General features: G+C 42.2%; 2 protein-coding genes across 3 annotated transcripts in view; both read left to right on the top strand.

Moving 5' to 3' along the window:
* Nucleotides 1-4,303, top strand: part of LOC108250659 (PH and SEC7 domain-containing protein 1-like) — a 40,788-nt gene extending 36,485 nt beyond the window's left edge. For both annotated transcript variants that reach the window (XM_037980913.1, XM_037980914.1), the window contains 2 exons: nt 134-277; nt 876-4,303. In XM_037980913.1, the coding sequence (XP_037836841.1) occupies nt 134-277; nt 876-1,142 (411 nt within the window). In that variant the 3' untranslated portion in view covers nt 1,143-4,303. The remainder of the gene's footprint in view (nt 1-133; nt 278-875) is intronic.
* Nucleotides 4,304-8,438: 4,135 nt separating this feature from the next.
* Nucleotides 8,439-19,478, top strand: part of LOC108250658 (inhibitor of nuclear factor kappa-B kinase subunit alpha) — a 16,492-nt gene continuing 5,452 nt past the window's right edge. The window contains exons 1-18 of the mRNA XM_017440648.3: nt 8,439-8,581; nt 9,001-9,119; nt 10,886-10,980; nt 11,115-11,232; nt 12,347-12,416; nt 12,493-12,581; nt 12,669-12,758; nt 12,850-12,974; nt 14,123-14,230; nt 14,330-14,465; nt 15,084-15,278; nt 16,415-16,517; nt 16,597-16,720; nt 17,846-17,997; nt 18,085-18,146; nt 18,216-18,325; nt 18,522-18,571; nt 18,641-18,746. Coding sequence (XP_017296137.1) covers nt 9,015-9,119; nt 10,886-10,980; nt 11,115-11,232; nt 12,347-12,416; nt 12,493-12,581; nt 12,669-12,758; nt 12,850-12,974; nt 14,123-14,230; nt 14,330-14,465; nt 15,084-15,278; nt 16,415-16,517; nt 16,597-16,720; nt 17,846-17,997; nt 18,085-18,146; nt 18,216-18,325; nt 18,522-18,571; nt 18,641-18,746 — 1,838 coding nt within the window. The 5' untranslated portion in view covers nt 8,439-8,581; nt 9,001-9,014. The remainder of the gene's footprint in view (nt 8,582-9,000; nt 9,120-10,885; nt 10,981-11,114; nt 11,233-12,346; nt 12,417-12,492; nt 12,582-12,668; nt 12,759-12,849; nt 12,975-14,122; nt 14,231-14,329; nt 14,466-15,083; nt 15,279-16,414; nt 16,518-16,596; nt 16,721-17,845; nt 17,998-18,084; nt 18,147-18,215; nt 18,326-18,521; nt 18,572-18,640; nt 18,747-19,478) is intronic.

The raw sequence follows: 19,478 nt of genomic DNA, 5'->3' as shown, positions 1-19,478 counted from the left end.
CATTCAACAAAACACACGGTGTCAGGCGAGAAGAAAAAGAGGTCAAAAGTTAAAGTCTTTATCTTCTCCGTGTTGGTTTTCTGCAGATATGTGTTTAAAATCCGGTGGAAGAGCTTATTTCTGTTTTTTTCAGGAGGAGCAGATCAGATCGCATGAAGCTCGATTCAGAGCCATCTCCACTGAGCTGGCTGAGCTGCGCTCGTATCCCCCCGACCGCAAGGTCAAAGGTCGCGAGCTGGAGGAGTACCGCCAGCGAGACGAGTATCTGGACTTCGAGGTGAGCTGAACAGACGACTCTGCAGGAGAGAGAGAGGTAGAGAAGCTTCTGTAACTGTGGGAGGCTTCAAGCAGCGTCTTACCTGCAGCAGACAGCAGTCAGAGTGATCTCAGTTTGAAGAATCAGGGAGCAGTTATAATAAGAGTCACTCTAACAGCTAGAAAGAATTCCCATCTACCCGTAGTTTAAGCTAACGCTAAACATTTCAACACCTTTTTGCACAAAACAGTTGTTTTTGTTATTTTTCTGACACAAACAAGCCTGGGAAAAAGGCACGATGTTGTTGTTGTTTTACAGCCGGCAGTTGTTGTTTTAGGAGGAACTGTGACTTCAGTGCATGCAAGAGAGATATTTTGCTAACTGACAGATAAACGCGTACAGACACAGAGGTAGGGGATAATCAACAGTAAATGTATTCAGCAGAACTGACGGATACTTAAAGCATCTGTGAGAACTTGAAGAATATTTAATTTAATTTACTGCTTCCTGTTCTTAGCCATTAGCTAATTCTCCAAACGGAGATCATTCTGACCGCTGTCTGCTGCAGGTAAGACACTGCCCGTCTCTAAGCTCCCTCTGTTTCTGCGCCGCTCCACAGAAAACGCGGTACGGGACGTACATCATGCTGCTGCGGGTGAAGATCCGCAGCGGCGAGGAGGACCTGTCGGTGTTCGAGTCCCTGCTGCTGGAGGACAGCAGCCTGCAGAGGGCGCACTCCAGCCCCACGCTGCAGGACAGCAGCCAGGCCAGCCAGGCCAGCAGCACCAGAGACGGAGGCAGCAGCAGCAGAGCCAGCGGCTGCAGCAGCAGCAAACCGCGACAGGAGGGCCAGAGACACAGCTACCGGCAGGCCGTGAAGAAGTGAGGCGCAGCGAGGACGGGGGGGCGCCGGGAGCGGCGGGCCGTCTCCCTGCGGCGGTTTTTATTTCAGATTCAGCTCTGCTTGATGGGGGAGCAGGAGTGAGGGTCGAACCCCACGACGCCCCACCCGGCACCTCCGGTCGGGGAGGTGGGGAGAACAGCTGTGAGGTCAGAGATCTGCAGCGAGGTGAACAAACAGCGGCAGCAGACCTGGGGGGGGCGCTGCTGACGGATCAGACGGGACTCCACACATCCAGCATCCTTTTTGTTTCCCCCCTTCAGTTCTTTCAGGGCTTCGCTCTCGATTCTCTGTTTGGGACCAAACATGTTTACAGACTTTAATCTGAGCTGATGTGAAGCGCTGTAAAGACTTTTAAAACATCACCAGATTTTTGTTTTTTATTTTTTTTTTGGGGGNGGGGGGGGGCTGTTACATCGCAGCTCCTTTTATCGTTCCTGTCACATCGCTGCGATGCGTTCACATTCCACACACAGGCAGGAAATTACAGCTTTCAGCTCGTTAAGTTCCAGCGACGCCGGCATGAAGCTGAAACGGCGTTGCTCCTTCTTCCTCTGAACAGTTGAAACTGCATCTCACAGAGAAAGATGTCCTTTTTTCTTCTCTTCTACTTGAACATTTCTTTTTCCTGGTTGCTTTTGCTTCTGTCCGGTGACGTGCTTCGGTTCTCTTTCTTGGCTGAATGTTGTTTTCTCTGCATGCCTGCATCAAGCACAGCTTCTTTTAGGGCTTTTTACTACTTTGAGGTTAAAAACTAAGAAGTCAAAGTTGCTTTCTGGGGCTTTTAAATCATCACCCGACATGTGTGCCGCTCATCTTCAGACACTCACCAGGCAGACCCTGAATGTTGATGTTTTTAAGCATTTTACTGTCAGTCGTTGATCTCGAACCCCCTCCTTCTGTGTAAATCCACCGTACGATCAAATAATGAACATATACAACCCCAGTTCAGAAAAAAAGTTGTCTAAAATGTAAACACAAACAGAACGCAGTGATTTTATTCACGGTGGAGCAAAGCAAACACCAAATGTTCAAACTAAGACATTCTGTCATTATTTGGAAAAACTCGTTTTGAATTTAACGGCAGCAACACATCAGAAAAGCTGTAAAAGTAACGGGTTCGAGTACGAAACAGCTGGAGGTTAATTATCAGCAGGTCAGTCAGAGGAGTAAAGATGGGCCAAAAACAGAGGAACAATTTCAGAATAAAGGTCCTGAATGTAAAACTGGGAAGACTCTGAATCTCCCGTCATCTGTAGAAACCTCTGAGGTCAAAGGTCAAGGCTGGTTCTGGTTCTGTAAACACAGTTCACCGTGCTGCTTAAAGCTCTATCAGGCAAAGAACAGATGTGTCTCCTCTGGACCAAAGAGGAGAACTGTTCTGAGGTCAGCCTGCCTCTCTGATGGTATGGGGGTGCATTAGTCCAGGTTTTAGAGCAACATCTGCTCCCATCCATCATTTTTAGGGAAAGTTTCGGGACCTGGAACACCTTTTATGATGTGTTGCTGCCATAAAATCTTTAAAATTTCTTAGTTTCAACATTTAAAATGTTTACTACGTTTCAGTGTGATTAAAATATGGGTTTATTTTTATTTACATCTTAAACAACGTCTCAGTTTTCTCAGAATTGGGGTTATGAAGGAACTGTGTTATCTTTAAAACCACCCGGGACTTGTTGTACAGTATTTATTTCAGCGCCTGCTTATATTGTAGGATATATGACTGTATATTTGCAATATATTCAGCACACTTTAGGAAGAAACAGATTTATTCTTCTTAGTCCCAAAAGCGCTAAATGATATCCACGTGTTTTTGTTTGAATTATTTTTACGAACTATATGAATATAAGCCTAAAGATTAGTAAGGGTTGGTTTTTTTTTACATATCAAAACAAATTTAAACAGTTTTAGAGGAAAGTTCTCCATGCCAAAACCTAACAGCATGATTTCCGTCGGATCAGGGCTGAAAATGTTCTGAAAGATGCATGAAAAAGAGCAAGAAATTAGACAGGAGAAGGAGGACACGCCTGGTTTTTCGAGTATCGTTAGGTAGCCACAGACGCCTCATAGCATTATTAATGCACAGCCATTTTCTACTCAGGCTTTTAAACTCAACACTTTGAGCAGCTGCAGTGGCAGCATCTGACCAGCAGGGGGAGCTGTCAGCATTCACTTCGGTTCCTCCTCCAGCCATAATCCCACCTGCTGCACCTGCAGTGAATATGCACGACCCCTCCCACCCACCTGAGGAGGAGGAGGGGCATCGCAGGGCTAACCTTCGCACCTGTCCGTCCGGCACCATTCCCGTGTTTTAACTCCAGAACATTTATTCCACTTTGTACAGTTTGTGAAGCGGAGCGTTTTGATATCCAGGAGCGTGTTTCTGTTCCAGAGCAGAGCCTGTTTGGGCTTTTTAATTAACAGTTCGATCATTGAGGATTCGTGTCTCTTCTTTGTCTTACGCGACAAAAAAAAAACCTCTTTTGTTCTTCAGCTGCTTGCCAGACAAGAGGAGGAGTGTCTGATTGCTGTGTTTGATTTTATTTTTTCACATTTTGTAGACCAAACCGTTAATCAGTCAGGAGAATGTAGTGAGAAAAGGGGTCGTAAATAATGACTGCTTGTAGCCGATCTGCGTTTTATTTTTATCTCTCCTTTCAGACGCTCACTCGGATGGTTTCAAAAGGGTTTTGTTGCAGAAACGGACTCTTTGTGTGGAATCTGACGCTACAGCCGCGAGTTCATGGGTAATGTTTGAATCTGATGTTGGCCAAACTGTCGAAACGGAGCCAAATTTAGATTAAAATGCCAAAAATGTTGATACCGAGCAGCTGTAGGGTTTTCAGCACATAACGTTGTTAAAAAAGATTAAATTCTAGTTTAAGTCTTTGCTGCTCCTGTTTCTCAAACCACAAAATAACATCAGAACTCGTGACTCCAAATATTACTGATCGGAGAAGAAGGAATGCCTATCACCCGCCACAAACAGGGTTTTAGGCTTTTTGAACATAGTGTTATCTGCAAATTATAGATCAATATCTGTAAAATCAGCTGATTTATTGCCATAAATATTGTTTCTTTTTATTGTTTGAAACAATTAAAACTGAAAGATGTGATCAATAAAAGCGTCAGGCTTCAGGACTCCACTACGGCTCATTTATTTCACCTGATGTCCTTCATCAGACCTTCATCAGACCTTCATCACACCTTCATCAGACCTTCATCACACCTTCATCACACCTTCATCACACCTTCATCACACCTTCATCACACCTTCATCACACCTTCATCACACCTTCATCACACCTTCATCAGACCTACATTACATCTTTTTTAGGTAAGAAAATCTGTTTGAAGTGAAACTTCTCAGACATGAAGCTCTTCTGCTTCTGTTTGCTGATATTCGCTTAAATGAAACACAAGTTGATTTTATTGAGGATATTTTTTTAATTTCTCCTCTAAAACGTACAGAAAATGTTAGATTTGTGGATCTTTGTTCTTTCTGTCTGTCGGTGCTCCAGACTATAAAATTATTTTATTATTTAATTACAAACATGATAAATTTAGAGTTTGGAGTCTGCAGTCCTGAGTCAGCTCCTTTTTAAAACCTGATTTAGGACCCCATCAGGACCTGCAGCATCTTCATCGTCCCTGAGCCCGACCTGAACTCGAAAAAAAAACCGTCCGGTTTTTAATCACACGTCAGTCGTGGTTTGCTTAAATAAACGGTTCTTTAAGGGAAAACGAAGCAGAAAGGGTTCGATGAGAACCCACATCCTGTCGCCTCCGCTTGTCGGCATGGAGACGGTTCTGGTTGCCCCGGCGACGGCTCGGGTCGTGGGATAACCTCCGAGTCCGTTAAACGGTTCCATCGTTTCTGTGTAAATAAAGCATGAGACGTTTATATCCTGAGTGTTAACCGAAGGGTTCGTAAAGCTGATTTCCTCTCCTGGAGCTCATGTTTCTTTTTTTTAAATTTATTTTTATTTTTTCTATCAAGGTGAATGAAGCAGACGGTTCTGTTTACCTGTGCAGGTGAAGGCAGTGATGGGAGCTGCTTTGGTAAATCTCACCGAGGAAAACTTGTTTGTGAGCTTCTCGTTTTCGGAGGATAAAAAAAAATAAAAGTGTTTTGAAAGGTTTGCAGTGTCTCTTTGAAAGAATGCATATCGCCCGCCGCCTTTCCCGCCAACGTTTAAAACTGAGCTACTGACTCTGAGCTACTACCACATTCAATTATAGGTCCATATCTACAAAATTTATTATAAATAGCTATTTTTGGGTTTGCTGTGGCAGCCATCTTGAACAGGTCTGACTCCGAAAGGTAATGATTTGTAGATCAAACTAGAACGTTCCTGGAGAAACTTTGTGAATGAGGATGACTCCAAAATGTGATCAGCTGCAGACAGGCATGCAGGGAGGATCTGTTCCCCCTCACAGTATGTTTTAAAGATCACTCACAGCTACTTTCAGTAACACTGAAAACAACTGAATTATGGCCATTTTATGTGTTTTCTAAGTCAGAATTACTCCAGAACTTAATCAGTGGAAGACGTGCATCCTCTCATGTTCTGTGGTTCAAGAGATATTTTGCTAACAGGCATTTTCACCAACAGCTTGCAGTTTTTAAACAAGAAACTGAAGGATGTTTTAAACGATCACACACAGTTTCAGCTCAGCAGCTTTAAAAATAGTCGACTTTTAGCCAGTTTTGTGTGATCAAATGAGTACTTACTAACAGTCTCATTGAAATTCATCCAGTGGTTCATGAGATATTTTGCTAACAGACACAAAAACAAGCCCGGGTCATTATTGTCGCCTTCAGCTTTCGGTTTTTCTCTCGAGCTCAGATGCTGTTTGAATATAATTTACAGTAATGTTATTTCCTCAGTATAAATACTCGAAGTCAGGTGGTTCTGAAGACTGGGAACATGTGGGGTCTCCTGAGGACCTGCGACTCTGGGGGAGAGGGGCAGATTCCCATTTCGACCTATTTCTGATCATTCAGCTCAGTCATGTGCATCGGATTCAAGTAAACATCGTCTGTGTGCAGCTGAGGAATGTGGACGGTTCAGTTTACTCACGCAGAAATTAGCCATGGCCCAGTGACTAATTCACTTTTATTTGTGCAGCAGAACATGATGGTTCATGCACGACCCAGATCATGGCTGCAGGAGCAGCTACAGACCGGCTGTTATGCAACTGGAGCTCAAATTTATGTTATATTTCATTTCTTTTTCCAAAATGAAAACTTTCCCCAGAACAAAAAAAAAAACATCATGTCAAATATCTTTATCATCAGATGTGATGTGGCCTAACTGAACTCATACCATAGCAGGTTAATTATAATTTAAAATGTTCCAGTCGAGCAGCAAAACTGTAGCTAAAAGCTAAAATTAACTGAGCAGTATAAATATTTGAAGGAGTTAATATTAAAGTGAACGATGAGAATCATTTTCCCCCTTTTGAAAATAATTTTGGACTCTTTCCAGTAGATAAAATCTAGAAATTTATTTGTATTTTTGTCAGGAGTACAGTTCAGGAACAACCCGAGCTCGGACCTGCCATGAGCTAAAAGCTGCTGGAACACCAGTGTCCCTGTCCACCAGTGTCCCTGTCCACGAGTGTCCATGTCCAGTGAAGACAGCTCTTCATCACCATGGACCAAGAGGACCAAAAAAGAACACCTGGACAAGGACAAGCCAAAAACGAGACAAAGACCGAGCTGTTTGGACACAAAGACAAGCAGGATGTTTGGACGAGTCAAGGTGAAGCTTTCAGACCTGAGAACACAGAACCAGCTGTAAAGCATGGAGGTGGTAGCGTCATGATGTGGGGGATGGACTAATGAAGGAGGAGCACCTCCAGGTTCTTCCGGTTCACCTCAAACCAGCAGCTGCACAGGTTGAATCTTAGACCCAGCTGGTTGTTCCAGTGATCCTGAACACACATCAGAGCTTATTGGATCAATATGGCTGACATTAAGCTTCTGGACCTCAGCGGCGAATCACTTGGAAAAGGTTGCAAAACGACATCCCTATCATTGACTTAACGCTGCCATGAGACTTGTTACGTAAAGGTATAGAAAAGATACACAAAGAACTTTAAAACAAACAGTTATAAGATGTCAAACATCATCTAAAGATGGTAAAAAGCATAATTAAAGGTAATCATTCCAATGTCATAAAGACTGGTTACAAAAAAATCATATAATTCTCCTATTGATTAAAAGCTTGTGACTGGCTGAAGATCTGTTTTGATGTATTATTTATGCTTAAAAATCCTTTAAAATGCCTCAAACAAAAACAAAAAGATCCAAAACACCTAAACAGCCCAGAATGGTTTTACAATTAAGTATAATATCCACAATAAGAGCTCAAATGAGTGTGATGTGACGTTTAGTTAAAAATGAAAGCTTTATAGTTGTAGTGTTTTTGAACACAGCCCTGATTTTATTAGCTCCACACCATTTCTACACTGGCGAACGAAGCGGCGCACCGTGTGGGCGGAGTCTACGCTTGTCTCAAGGCTTGTGTTATTTTAAACGCGAAGAGAATCGATCTTTTTTCAACTTTTGTCTCTTAAGCACGACAAATAAAAGTCAGTGAACAAACACAGGTTCCCAACACGTAGTGTGCATTTATAATTTTTCATTTCTGATACAAGAGGAGCGAAGTTAGCTGAGAGCAGGGCACAAAAATAAAGACTTCCTGAAAAGATCAGTGTAGACTTTTTGGCAAATCCCGTTCTAATGTAAAATATGACAGATTACTGGATTAAGGAAATGTCTAATATGCTATCACACATGACGTTTGAGAATTTGGAAACAGTTGCTTTTTATTTGCCAAAGTTATGGGGGGAGGAGAGAAGAGAATGGATATTTCAGCTGCCTGAAATAATCTGTTCCCCCTACATAAAATGGAAACAAATTAATTTACCTGCAAAGTCCTTAACTGTGTTTAATCCTTTCATCATCAACAATAAATCCTGTGATTTTGATAACATTTGCTCTTTATTTGCCAAAGTTAGGAGGGGGAAACAAAATATTTTAGCCGCCTGAAATAATCTGTTCCCCCCTACATAAAATGTAAACAACTTAATTTACCTGTAAGTCTTTAACTGTGTTTTCAAAATATTTGCCCTTCATTGTGTGATTGAAACTATGTTTCAGCTACCTTATATTAAAGTATGTTAAGGACAAATGTTAAACAGAAAAACACAGTAAACCCAGTAAAAGACCCGCTCGTGCGCCGGCGCGCTGGCAAGGAGCGGAGCCGCTGGCTCGCTACGCAGCCGGGTTTCTCGTGACGTACGTGTGGGAAAGTACACACAGCAGCGGCGTCGCGGTGCTGCAGCGACCCGAAAACAACAAGAAGACACACTTCTACCGCAAACGGCTCATGACTCTCCCATAGGAACCCGAAGTAAGTCTCGAAGCAGCCCGTCCGGAAAACATTTATGGATAAAACTACCACCTGCAACGAAGCTTTCATTGCATAACGCTAGCGTGAAGGGCTCCGGCTATTTCCTAGTGTACGGATGCCGTTGGTTAGCTAACTAGCTTCTCGCTGCTAACGTAGTCAGTCGAGACACTTGGACTATTCTGTATCTTTTGTTTTAAATTAAATGTGTCACGTGTAAAATTAGACCTTTTCCCACACAACGCCACAAATCTGCCCTGAAATGTATGTGCTAATGTAACAGGAAAGCGTCCCAGAATGTAGCCCTGCCCTTGGTAGCTTCGTTTAGCTAGTCAACAGAAATTGAAAGAGTTCTCTCGCCCTCAAAAGCCTTTGTTGTTTTTGCCTTGTGTACACTTCGCTTGTTTGTTTGTTTATTCCAGCCTGTGGCACGACAATGGAGAAACCTCCGTTCAAGCAGAACCAGAACTGCGGGGACTGGGAGCTGAAGGAGAGGCTGGGAATGGGAGGCTTCGCTCATGTTTACCTCTTCCAGCACCAAGTGAGTCCCTGTCTGACATTTTATCTGTGCGGGTTGGAGCTGGGGGCAAGAAGCAACAACAAACCACCTTAAACACTTTTACTGACCTCCGACAACATGGCTTTAGGTGGCGTTTGTTTATCTGTCTGTGCACACGATTACTCTAAAAGTAAAAAAAGTATTTTGACTAAATCTCTTAATAAATGTCGAGGCGATCATAAAGAAGAAATGATTAAATTCTGGTGCTGATCGGGGTCACGATCCGGCTCCTGTGATGTTTTAATGAACCCTATGGCCTAGGCGGTTTGCCGTTAACACGCAGCGATGACGTCACGTAATGACGTCGCGCATTGATGACGCCATCAATCCCACTGTGACGTCACAACAACGAGTCTTTCTTTGCAGGGGCTGCTTCTAGTTAAATAAGTTTAGAAGAATCTGAATTAAACCAGAAGCTCATCTGTGTGGAAATGGTTTGTTTAAAGCAAAAAATAAATATTTAAGAAAATTAAAATATGCAGCTTCATTAAGTTAATTCTAGTTTTTGCTTTATTGGTTAACTTTATTAAAGATAAGGATAAAATATTAATATTGTGTTTTAATGTTTGTGTGGTGATAAAATCAGTTCACTGGGATCAAATATCAATGTTTCAATTAACAAAATAAGACACTTGGTGAATTTTACTGGTGTTGTTACATTACGGCTCCTTCAGGGGGCGCTACACACACATGAAGTGTAATATAACCAACGAAGAAGAAAACGATAAACGTAACGGCGAGATGTTACAGCAACAAAAATACAAGATTTCACAGCATTTTGATTTTTCGCAGGTAGACTCCATTTTGTGATGAACTATTTCAAGATTTTAAAGAAATTATAAAAGAAAAATCAGCATATTGGGATATTAGTATTATGGGTTATGTATCAGGTACTGTACAATATGAATTTAGTTTCTAAACTTTTATTCTGTTTCATAACATTCAACAGAAAATAGTAACTTTATCTTTACATACTCCAAAATCTTTAAGTATTTATTTACTTCCTTACTGCTTATTTATTTCTTAAATGACAAATAGACAGTAATTGAATGAACTGTAATCCACTTCTAAAGGATTTAATATGTGTAGAGATAATATATCTTTAATGTATTTGATTTGATAAGGTCCCATTTTATTATTTAAACATGAAGAACTTTTCAGTTTGAATTGTTCCGGTTTTTCTCTCTTCTTGTTTCTAATCAAACAGAAAGAATGTTTTAAATATATTATTGTGATTTATTTCTGTAGATTCAAGCCTTTCACATCGTTTGGGTGACTTTTGTTTGTTTTTTAAATTAGTTTCATGCTTACCTGCATCCTTATTTTTAAATCTGATTGTATTTTTTTGTGGCAGTTTATTAATAAATGTTACAATTTGTTTATTTTTAGTTTATTCGTGTGAATCGTGACATTTTAAATCTTTTTAGAAACTTGTCAGATTAATCTCAGTTTCACACAAAAGATCGTATTAAAACAAACAAACCTCGGTTGGAAATTTAAAATGATTCTTTCATTGAAGATATGAACAGTTTGGCATAAAAATATCAGATCTTTTCAGTTTATTTGGACTCGTTGGACATGTTTGTGTCGAACAACACAGCCTTAAAAATGTACAACATGTCTGATTTATTTTATTTTCACATTATCATAAGTTTATCACTTTAGTGTCTCATATTCAGAGATGCTTTGCTTTTGTTTTCTTTGTAGTTCTGCGATTCTGAAATTAGATTTGTTCTGTTTTTTTGAAGGAAACTCACGAGAAACTCGCAGTGAAAATGTGCCGTCTGGAGCTCACACCAAGAAATAAGGACAGATGGAGCAAAGAAATCCAGATCATGAAAAAGTTTGTACTCAAGTTTCTATTATTACATCTTTGTGTTCATTTAAGAGCCGCTGTGGTTCTGTTGGTCAAACTGAGGACTTTCCTGAATAACTTTAAGGAGTTATGTCTTCATGACTCGCTTTTCTCTGCCTCAGGTTGAATCACATTAACGTTGTGACGGCACAAGACGTCCCAGAGGAAATAAAACGCATCGCCTTAAACGATCTTCCTCTCCTGGCCATGGAGTACTGCTCCAGAGGCGACCTGAGAAACGTGAGGAACTTTTCTTTAACGCAGATTCTGAAGGCTTTGGGCTCCTGGAAATGATTCAGATAAATAAATAAAAGTTTACAAACCAGAGATAAAAGTATCCATCTGAACTGGTTGGAGATTTCCTTCTGTTTGGAGTTATTATCAGTTCTTACAAATCAGCCTGTGAGGAGAAAACTCAGTGTTTATCTGTGAGAAATGAACCAAAATCTGAATATTTTCACATGAAACTCAAGTTTGACAACAGAGGTGATAAAATACAAAAGAAGTAGAGCTGATTTCCCCAAGAAACAATCCTAAACTTTTAATTAAATCATTATACTTTTACCGATTATACAACAATTCCTGCTTAATCTCCTCCTTTTATTTCTACCTGTCTGCGTTTTACCCGTCAGTAAGCGTTCCTGCTGCGAAGCTGTCAGCTTTTATTTTATTCCTGCAAAAACAAATTAGGCAGATTAATGAGTGGCTGAGAAAACATGAGCTGTCGCAGCCTGCGCCATTAAAAAAACAACTATTTACCTGTTTTATCTTTTTTTACTTCAAGTTCGTAACGCTGGTTTTAAAAGGATTTCTGAATCAGACAGCCCCGCCCTTCATTCATCATAAAACAGGAACACACACAAATAAATTCAATTAAATAATAAAATAAAGAGAGAGGAAGGTAAAAAGCTCATAAATAAATGCATGTGTGCAGAAAATAAATGCAATGATATGAGAATAAATGAGAATATGAATAAAGTGATTGACCGTTTTATGTTTTCAGCCTTGGCAGTTTGTTTTCATTTATAAAGTTGGCTAAAAACCAGGAGGAAGACGAGTTTACAGTCGAGATAAATTTAATTTTCTGTCCACGCCACGATCCGAGTCTTTAAACGAGTCAGAGCTCCTTCAGCTTCTCTGCAGAAATGTTTGATTTTATTCAACATGTCGTCAGAAAACACGGCTGTTAGTCTTTCTTATAAATTATTACAAATCAAAGTGAGTTTGAGAAAAACCTTTTAACCGGTGGATTCATCAGGAGGATATAATTATCAGTTGAAGCAGACGTCGTTCAGCTTGAATCCTTTTTCTGTGTCGTTCTAACAAACTGAATCTGTTGTTATTTTTCCTGCAGGTGCTGAGCAGACCTGAAAACTGCTGCGGTCTGAAAGAAAGCGAAGTGCTTCTGTTACTCAACGATGTTGGTACGTTGGCCGCTCCTTTCTTTCCTTCTTATTTGTTTGTTGCTTCGGCCACGTCTGACTGATCCGTCTGATCCAGGATCTGGGATCCAGTACCTGCATGAGAACAAGATCATCCACAGAGACCTCAAACCTGAAAACATTGTGCTCCAAGACTGCAGCGGGAAGGTAAACGGATGAATTCCTGCCTGCTTTATCACGCCTGCCTGCATGTTTATAACTAAATTAGTTGTATATTTACTCATCGGCCTGCAGCTGGTTCATAAGATCATCGACTTGGGTTACGCCAAAGACCTGGACCAGGGCAGTCTGTGCACGTCCTTCGTGGGAACCCTTCAGTACCTGGTAAACACCCCGTCTAGTCCTGAATGTGTTTCGTTTTATCTCCTCGTCAGAGGCTGAAGATTTGAGCAGCAGCTTGTTTTTGTTCCTGCAGGCGCCTGAGCTGTTCGAGAACAAGGCGTACAGCGTCACCGTGGACTACTGGAGCTTCGGCACCATGGTGTTTGAGTGCAGCTGTGGCTTCAGGCCCTTCCTGCACAACCTGCAGCCCGTTCAGTGGTGAGAGGACCTCACACTTCCTGTAACCAGATCGTAGGGCTGCTTCGTCATGATATATGATATACATCTCCTTTAATAACTTTATTAATGTTTAAATCAACAATCCTGGAGGGCCACCATCCTGCAGGTTTTACTTGTTCCTCTGCTCCAACACACCTGATTTGAATCAATGGGTGATTAACAGGCTTCTGCAGAACATGAAGAGGTGATTTAACCTCTGAATCAGGTGTGTTGGAGCAGAGGAACAAGGAGAACCTGCAGGATGGTGGCCCTGAGGACCAGGATTATTTAACGCAGCAGTGATCTGAGACGAACAGACATTTGTCCTCTGACGCTCGTTCTCTTTCTGACATAAAAAACAACGAACCTTACAGGTCAACTGATCAGCTGGTCACATGATCAACAGCAGGAGAGACTTTTAATGATATTTAAAGGCCGATGTTTGAGAGTAACGACCACTGCACCAAGAGGCGCAGGAACCAAATTAAAGCTGTTTGCACAGAAAACTTACCGTTTAAAGATGGCATCCTCTAACCCTTTTGTCTAATAATTCCTTCTTAGCGTCGTTTCTGACAGTTGTTTTATCAGCTACATGTTAGTGTGGTTAAATCTGAATAAACTTTAGCTTTAACATGACTTGTGCTTTACAGAAACGTCATTATTTCTGATATTTATCCCAAATATTTGCTTTAAATCAACTAGAAATCATTGATTAAACGTATTCTTTTGAGCTAACTGTCAAAAAAAAGCTTTATTTTCTGTACAGCTGTAGATTTATACCAATTAAAAACAGGTAATATTCTGTTTTTGAGGAGCTTCCTGGTTTTTATTTCACATTTTTTATATTTACAGTCGAGTTATAGATCAGTGCAGATATTTAAATAAACTGAAGTTAGCTGAAGAGAAGAGAAAGCTGCATTCTTTAGGTTTGTAATGGTTTAAAGAAGCATATTAACAATATGTTACATACAGGATTTGTAGCCATTAACTAATTATTAATCCTTGCTCCTGATATGGCTTTTCTACCTGCTAAGATAAAAATAATAATACTAATAATCATATAAAATAATGAGGATAATCTGAACGTTTCAGCTTGTTTATTTGAGCAGATTTAAGGTTTGATCCGGTTGGTTCTGTCTCTTTTACAGGGCCAGCAAAGTGAAGCATAAAGGTCCAAAAGACATCATGGCTGTGGAGGAACCGAACGGTGAAGTCCGGTTCTCGACACATCTGCCCTACCCCAACAACCTCAGCAGGTCGGCGGGATAAACGGGATCACGTGTTGTTCTGATGGCCGTCTGGGTCTGGGAGTAAACGGGTTCCTTCGGACGCTGACGGCTGTTTTTGTTCCGCAGGACTCTGTTGGAGCCGATGGAGAGCCTCCTTCAGCTGATGTTGAAGTGGAACCCACAACAGAGAGGAGGAGTAATGAACCCTCAAACCAAGAAACCGCAGTGCTTCGACTTAATCGACGAGATCCTGAGTATGAAGGTGAGTCCCTGGAGGATCTGCTGAAGCCGCCATGTTCAAATTCCTCTGGGTTCCTCTGGGTTCTGTTACACACGGTTTGATTTTAAATCATAGCTTAAAACACGCCGTGTGTTTGTTGTTTAATTTCATTCCATTTGGACATTTTAACAGGTTCTATTTTCTGTATTTTCCCCCTGACGTAGAAAAGTTTTCGCAGGTATTTTTCTTTGAGTTGCAGCCAGATTTGGTCCCAGGTCTTCCTCTCAATCTGCTGCTGTCTGTGGTGAATAAATCCAAATCACAGAGGTCATTTAGATTTAAAAAAAGAAGCAAAATCTGATAATGTGTGTCCCGTTTCCTGATAATAAAACATGTATCTGTGGAGCTTGTGTCCCTGCCTCAGACACGTGGCTTGGCTCTGTTCACGGTCGTTTAAATCCAAGAAACTCTGTTTAATGTTGATAAGAAGTGGATCAAACTGGACCAGAACAGCTGTTGAATCTCTCCTCATAACACTTTATCAAAATCCGATCCATCCAGTTTCTTTCTGTTTGCTCTAATTAGATTAATAAACAATCAGTGTGGTCAGCATCACATCAGACTTTGCTGTAAATAATGTTTCCCTTCTCTGCTCTTTAGGTGGTCCACATCCTGAACATGACCACCGCTCAGGTCCACTCCTTCAAGCTGACTCCAGACGAGAGTCTCCACAGCCTGCAGATGAGAATCGAGGCGGAAACCAAGATCGAAGTGGTGAACCAGGAGCTGCTGCAGGAGACGGGCGTGTCCCTGGACCCCAGGAAGCCCGCCGCGCAGTGCGTCCTGGATGGCGTGGTACGTTCACGAGGCGTCGGTTTCGTGTGGTTCCTGTGTGACGGCAGGTCTGTGGAGATGTTTCATCCGTTTGTCTAAAAGATGAGGTTGAGTCAGCGAAAGAGATATAAAGCAAACTAGAGAAACTGCATTTTCTGAATGAATGAATGAAGCTGAAACTGAGCTGTTAAAGCTAAAAACAGCAAAAGGTTAGCTAAACGTTAAAAAAACTATCTCTAAATGTCGCAGCAGGCTAACTAAAGGCTCAGTAAGACGTCAGGAAGTCGGTTCGAGGTCACCTGGTTCTGAGACGCCTTTCATCGTCCAAGAGTCGCTCAGGTTAGAACTCCCAGGAGGCTCCTCCAGAAAGCTCCTCCCTCCTCCTGCGGTGTTAAAACGTCTCAGCTCTCCCGTCCTCGTACAGATGTTTGCTTCCCTCGCCGCGACCAGACGTGTTTATTAATCTGACTGAGACAGAACTCGCCGTTTGATAACGAGGTGAACGATAACAGGCGTACGAAGGGGGCGTGTCTCGGCGCCGTCCGGCCCGAGGATCACTTCCTCCTGGCCTCCACAGCCCAGAAGAGCCGCCCCTGTCTCTGCGGTCTTTAAGCTCAGAGGTTTCTGAGTTTTGCTGGATCAGCTGTAAAGACGGCTGGATTTTCTAACAGCAGAAGCAAAAATGGCTCCATTAAAGCTCATAGCCACGCCCACAACGACTTCTGACCAATCACACGACACTTGAAGCTGGGAGGAACAGTTCGGCTGTGGATGGAGCTGTTGCGAGAATAAAATGACGCCATTTTTATCACGTGACCACGAGACTGCGAGCCGACTTCTCATGGAGGATGGAAACGCTTTAAAAGTTCAACTCGTAAAAATCGAGCTAAAAACTAAAAGTAAAAACGGGCAGTTGAAGTTGTTGAATGAATTAAAGACATCCTAATGTATTTCTATGGAGAAAATGTTATAAATAAAGTTAAATAACTTCAAAAGTATAAGAGTTTTAAAACCCAGAAGTCAGAGCAGCCACCTGAATGAGCCGAAGGTTTTGATAAATAAAACAGAAGTGATTAAAGTAATTATTCACAGAGTGAGTCAGAAAAGCTTCTTGTTGTTTGGATAATTAATGTTTGTTTTATTTTCCTCCTGAGCAGAGAGGTTGGGACAGCTACATCGTCTACTTGTTCGACAAGAGCCTCACCAACTACTCCGGTCCTTTGAACGCCAGGCGGCTGCCGGAGAAGGTCAACAGCATCGGTGAGTTTCTGCTGCCTGAGCCGTGTCGCTCCTCGTTTCTTTACCTGAACCTAACGAGTGTCGCGTCTTAACTTCGCAGTCCAAGACTCAAAAACGCAGCTGCCTCTGGTCCTGTTAAAGAAGGTCTGGGGTGAAGCTGTGAGCTACATCTGTGGACTGAAAGACGACTACAGCAGGCTCTTCCAAGGCCAGAGAGCCGCCATGTGAGTAATTATTTAACTGCATTTAGTCAGACCCTCCAGAATTTCGCGATGTTGCAATTATTAACCCAAAATCAAGCAAACCTCGCGAAATTTGCAACTTTTTGCAACTTTGTCCAAAACACCGCAACTTTCCCGCAACTTTAACCCAATATTTATTGTTTCTAAAGTGATTCGCCACCGTTTCTGCGGTCTAGTCTCTTCTTTGTGGGTTTGTGTAGCGTGGAATACAAAATAACCCCAAATAACTCAGGAAGAAGACACGTGATGTCACTTCCTGTTAACATCAGAATGCCGGGAGCGTGCAGGAGCAGCGACCGAAGCCAAAATGTGCACTAATGCTTCACATTTGCCCACAAAGATTTCAGCAAACCAGTTTCCTCCCCAGCTGCAGCTGTTTTGCACGTCCTGCAGTGTAATCATGGAACATAAACGCATCGACAAACACTTTGTGTCTGCAAAACATGTGAGGAGAGCTGCAGACCAGGGACAATCCAGAAATGGTCCTGAATGTCAGTTTAGAAGCTATCAAAGTTCTCAAATAAAGCACCTTTTGAGAATGTCAATGTTTGTTGGGAATTATCTTACAGAACTAGGAAGGATTTTTGGTTTAGATATTAAAAGTTATGGTTGTTTATTGATTTTAGTTTTAAAAAATGGCAACTTTTAGGAAAATGCCCTGTGTGATTGATTTAATGAGCTTAACCGTTCAAAGTTTTACAAAGTTTCAATGCATGTAGGAATGAAAATGAAACTGATGGAAAGCTTTAATTAGTTACCTGTCATTTTCATGGCAGCAGGCGGGTGATAAGCATTCCCTGGAGGCCTTTTAAACTCACCGGCCTCTTTATGTCGAACCAGCCAATCACAGGGCAGCAGCTCAGTGCATGTAGTTATGTAGACATGGCCAAGATGGTCTGCTGCAGTTCAAAGCGATCATCAGGACGGGGAAGAAAGGTGATTTTAGTGGTTGTTGGTGTTTCAGAAACTGCTGATCTGCTGGGATTTTCACACCCAACCATCTGTAGGGTTTACAGATTCCTCTCTGAGGAATGTTTCCAGTACCTGGTTGAATCTTGAGGCAGTTCTGAGTGTGACTGATTGTTGTGAACCTTCCTCCTCCTCCAGGCTGAGTCTCCTGCGCTACAACACCAACCTGACCCGGTGTAAAAACAGCATGTTCGGCTGCTCCCAGCAGCTCAAAGCCAAGCTGGATTTCTTCAAGAGCAGCATCCAGTACGACCTGGAAAAGTACAGCGACCAGATGCATTATGGGATATGTGAGTGTCTCCTGCAGCTCTCTGGGTTTGGTTCTGTTATCCACTTTTACAAACAAGAGGATATTTGTTTTTTGTTTTTGATTAAAGCTTCTGAAAAGATGCTGAAAGCCTGGCAGGAGAACGAAGAAGCAGCTGCTGCCTTCGCTCAGGTAAAGAAGGTTTGAGCGTTTTAAGAACGCTGTTTGGTACACGCCGTGTTACTGTCTTTGCTCCTGCAGGTGGCAGAGGTGAGCCATTTGGACGATGAGATCATGGCTCTGCATTCGGAGATCGTTGAGCTCCAGAGGAGCCCGTACGCCCGGCGCCAAGGAGACAAGATGGAGGTGCTGTAAGTGTTGACAGATGGTAGAGTTGGGCCTCTTGTCCCAGTGGTAAATTTAAATTTGTTGTTTTATTAGCTGGATTGCAAATGTAGGAAAGGTGAACAATTCAGAGCTAAAAACTATGAAACTGAATGTTAAAAGGTTGATAAATAAAAAGCCTAAATGTTAAGATTTGTACAAATTTCGTGCTTTTTATTGCAGAGAAGAAAAAGCGATCGAGCTCTACAAACAGCTGAAGATGAAATGCAAAGGTAGTTAACAGTTTGCTGGTGTTTCTTTGGATATGAAACAAAAAGTTTAATTTAAAGTTTTTCTCTCAGTGCCCGACTCGGATGGGACCAGCGACAGCTCTGACATGGTGAAGGCCATCATCCTGACCGTCCAGAACCAGGACAAGGTCCTCAGAGACCTGTACACCCACCTCAGGTGAGACCAGACCTCTCAGGTCAAAGGTGCTCACTGCAAAGTCAGGAAGACCCGTCAGAAAGTATTAGATCCGAGTGAATCTGGAAGAAGCCTCACAGACGCCTCGTGTGTTTATGGCTCAACCGCCCTGCTTGATCCCCAATATTTATTCCTGACAGGTGTCCAACTCGAACTTTCTCTTTTCTTTTTACATTTAGCTTCAGATTCGTTCTTATATTTCCACCTAAATGTCTTCTTTAAGGTTCTTTGCTCGTCCTGTTCTGCCATATTTGTTGACCCTCACAGTCTACGGGCAGCAGTGGCGCTCAGATCCATCCATAGACCAACACAGGTTCTGTAATAATACTGGCTCTACAGCAGGGGGGTCCAGTCCTGGTTCTGGTTCTGGTCCTGGAGGTCCGTCCTGCAGGGTTTAGATGTTTCTCTGCTCCTCAGCAGCTCTTCAGGTTCTGCAGAAGCCCGGTAATCACTCAGTCATTAAATCAGGTGAGTCACAGCAGAGAAACATCTAAACCCTGCAGGATGGAGGTCCTCTAGGACCAGGACCAGGACCAGGACCAGGACCAGGACCAGGACTAGGACTCCTCTGATCTGTGGATCTGTGCTCCTGTTCCTGAAGTGCAATAAAAGAGAAAAAAATGTTATTTTGTTTCTGAACGAAAACAAAAACCAAGAAGCATCCATCCATCCATCCATCCATCCATCCATCCCCCCGTCCGTCCATCCATCCAT

Source organism: Kryptolebias marmoratus, linkage group LG17 (genome assembly GCF_001649575.2).
Source record: "Kryptolebias marmoratus isolate JLee-2015 linkage group LG17, ASM164957v2, whole genome shotgun sequence".
NCBI classification, from domain to species: Eukaryota; Metazoa; Chordata; class Actinopteri; order Cyprinodontiformes; family Rivulidae; genus Kryptolebias; species Kryptolebias marmoratus.
The sequence above is the reverse complement of the archived record's forward strand: the minus strand, read 5'-3'. Positions and strand labels throughout refer to the sequence as shown.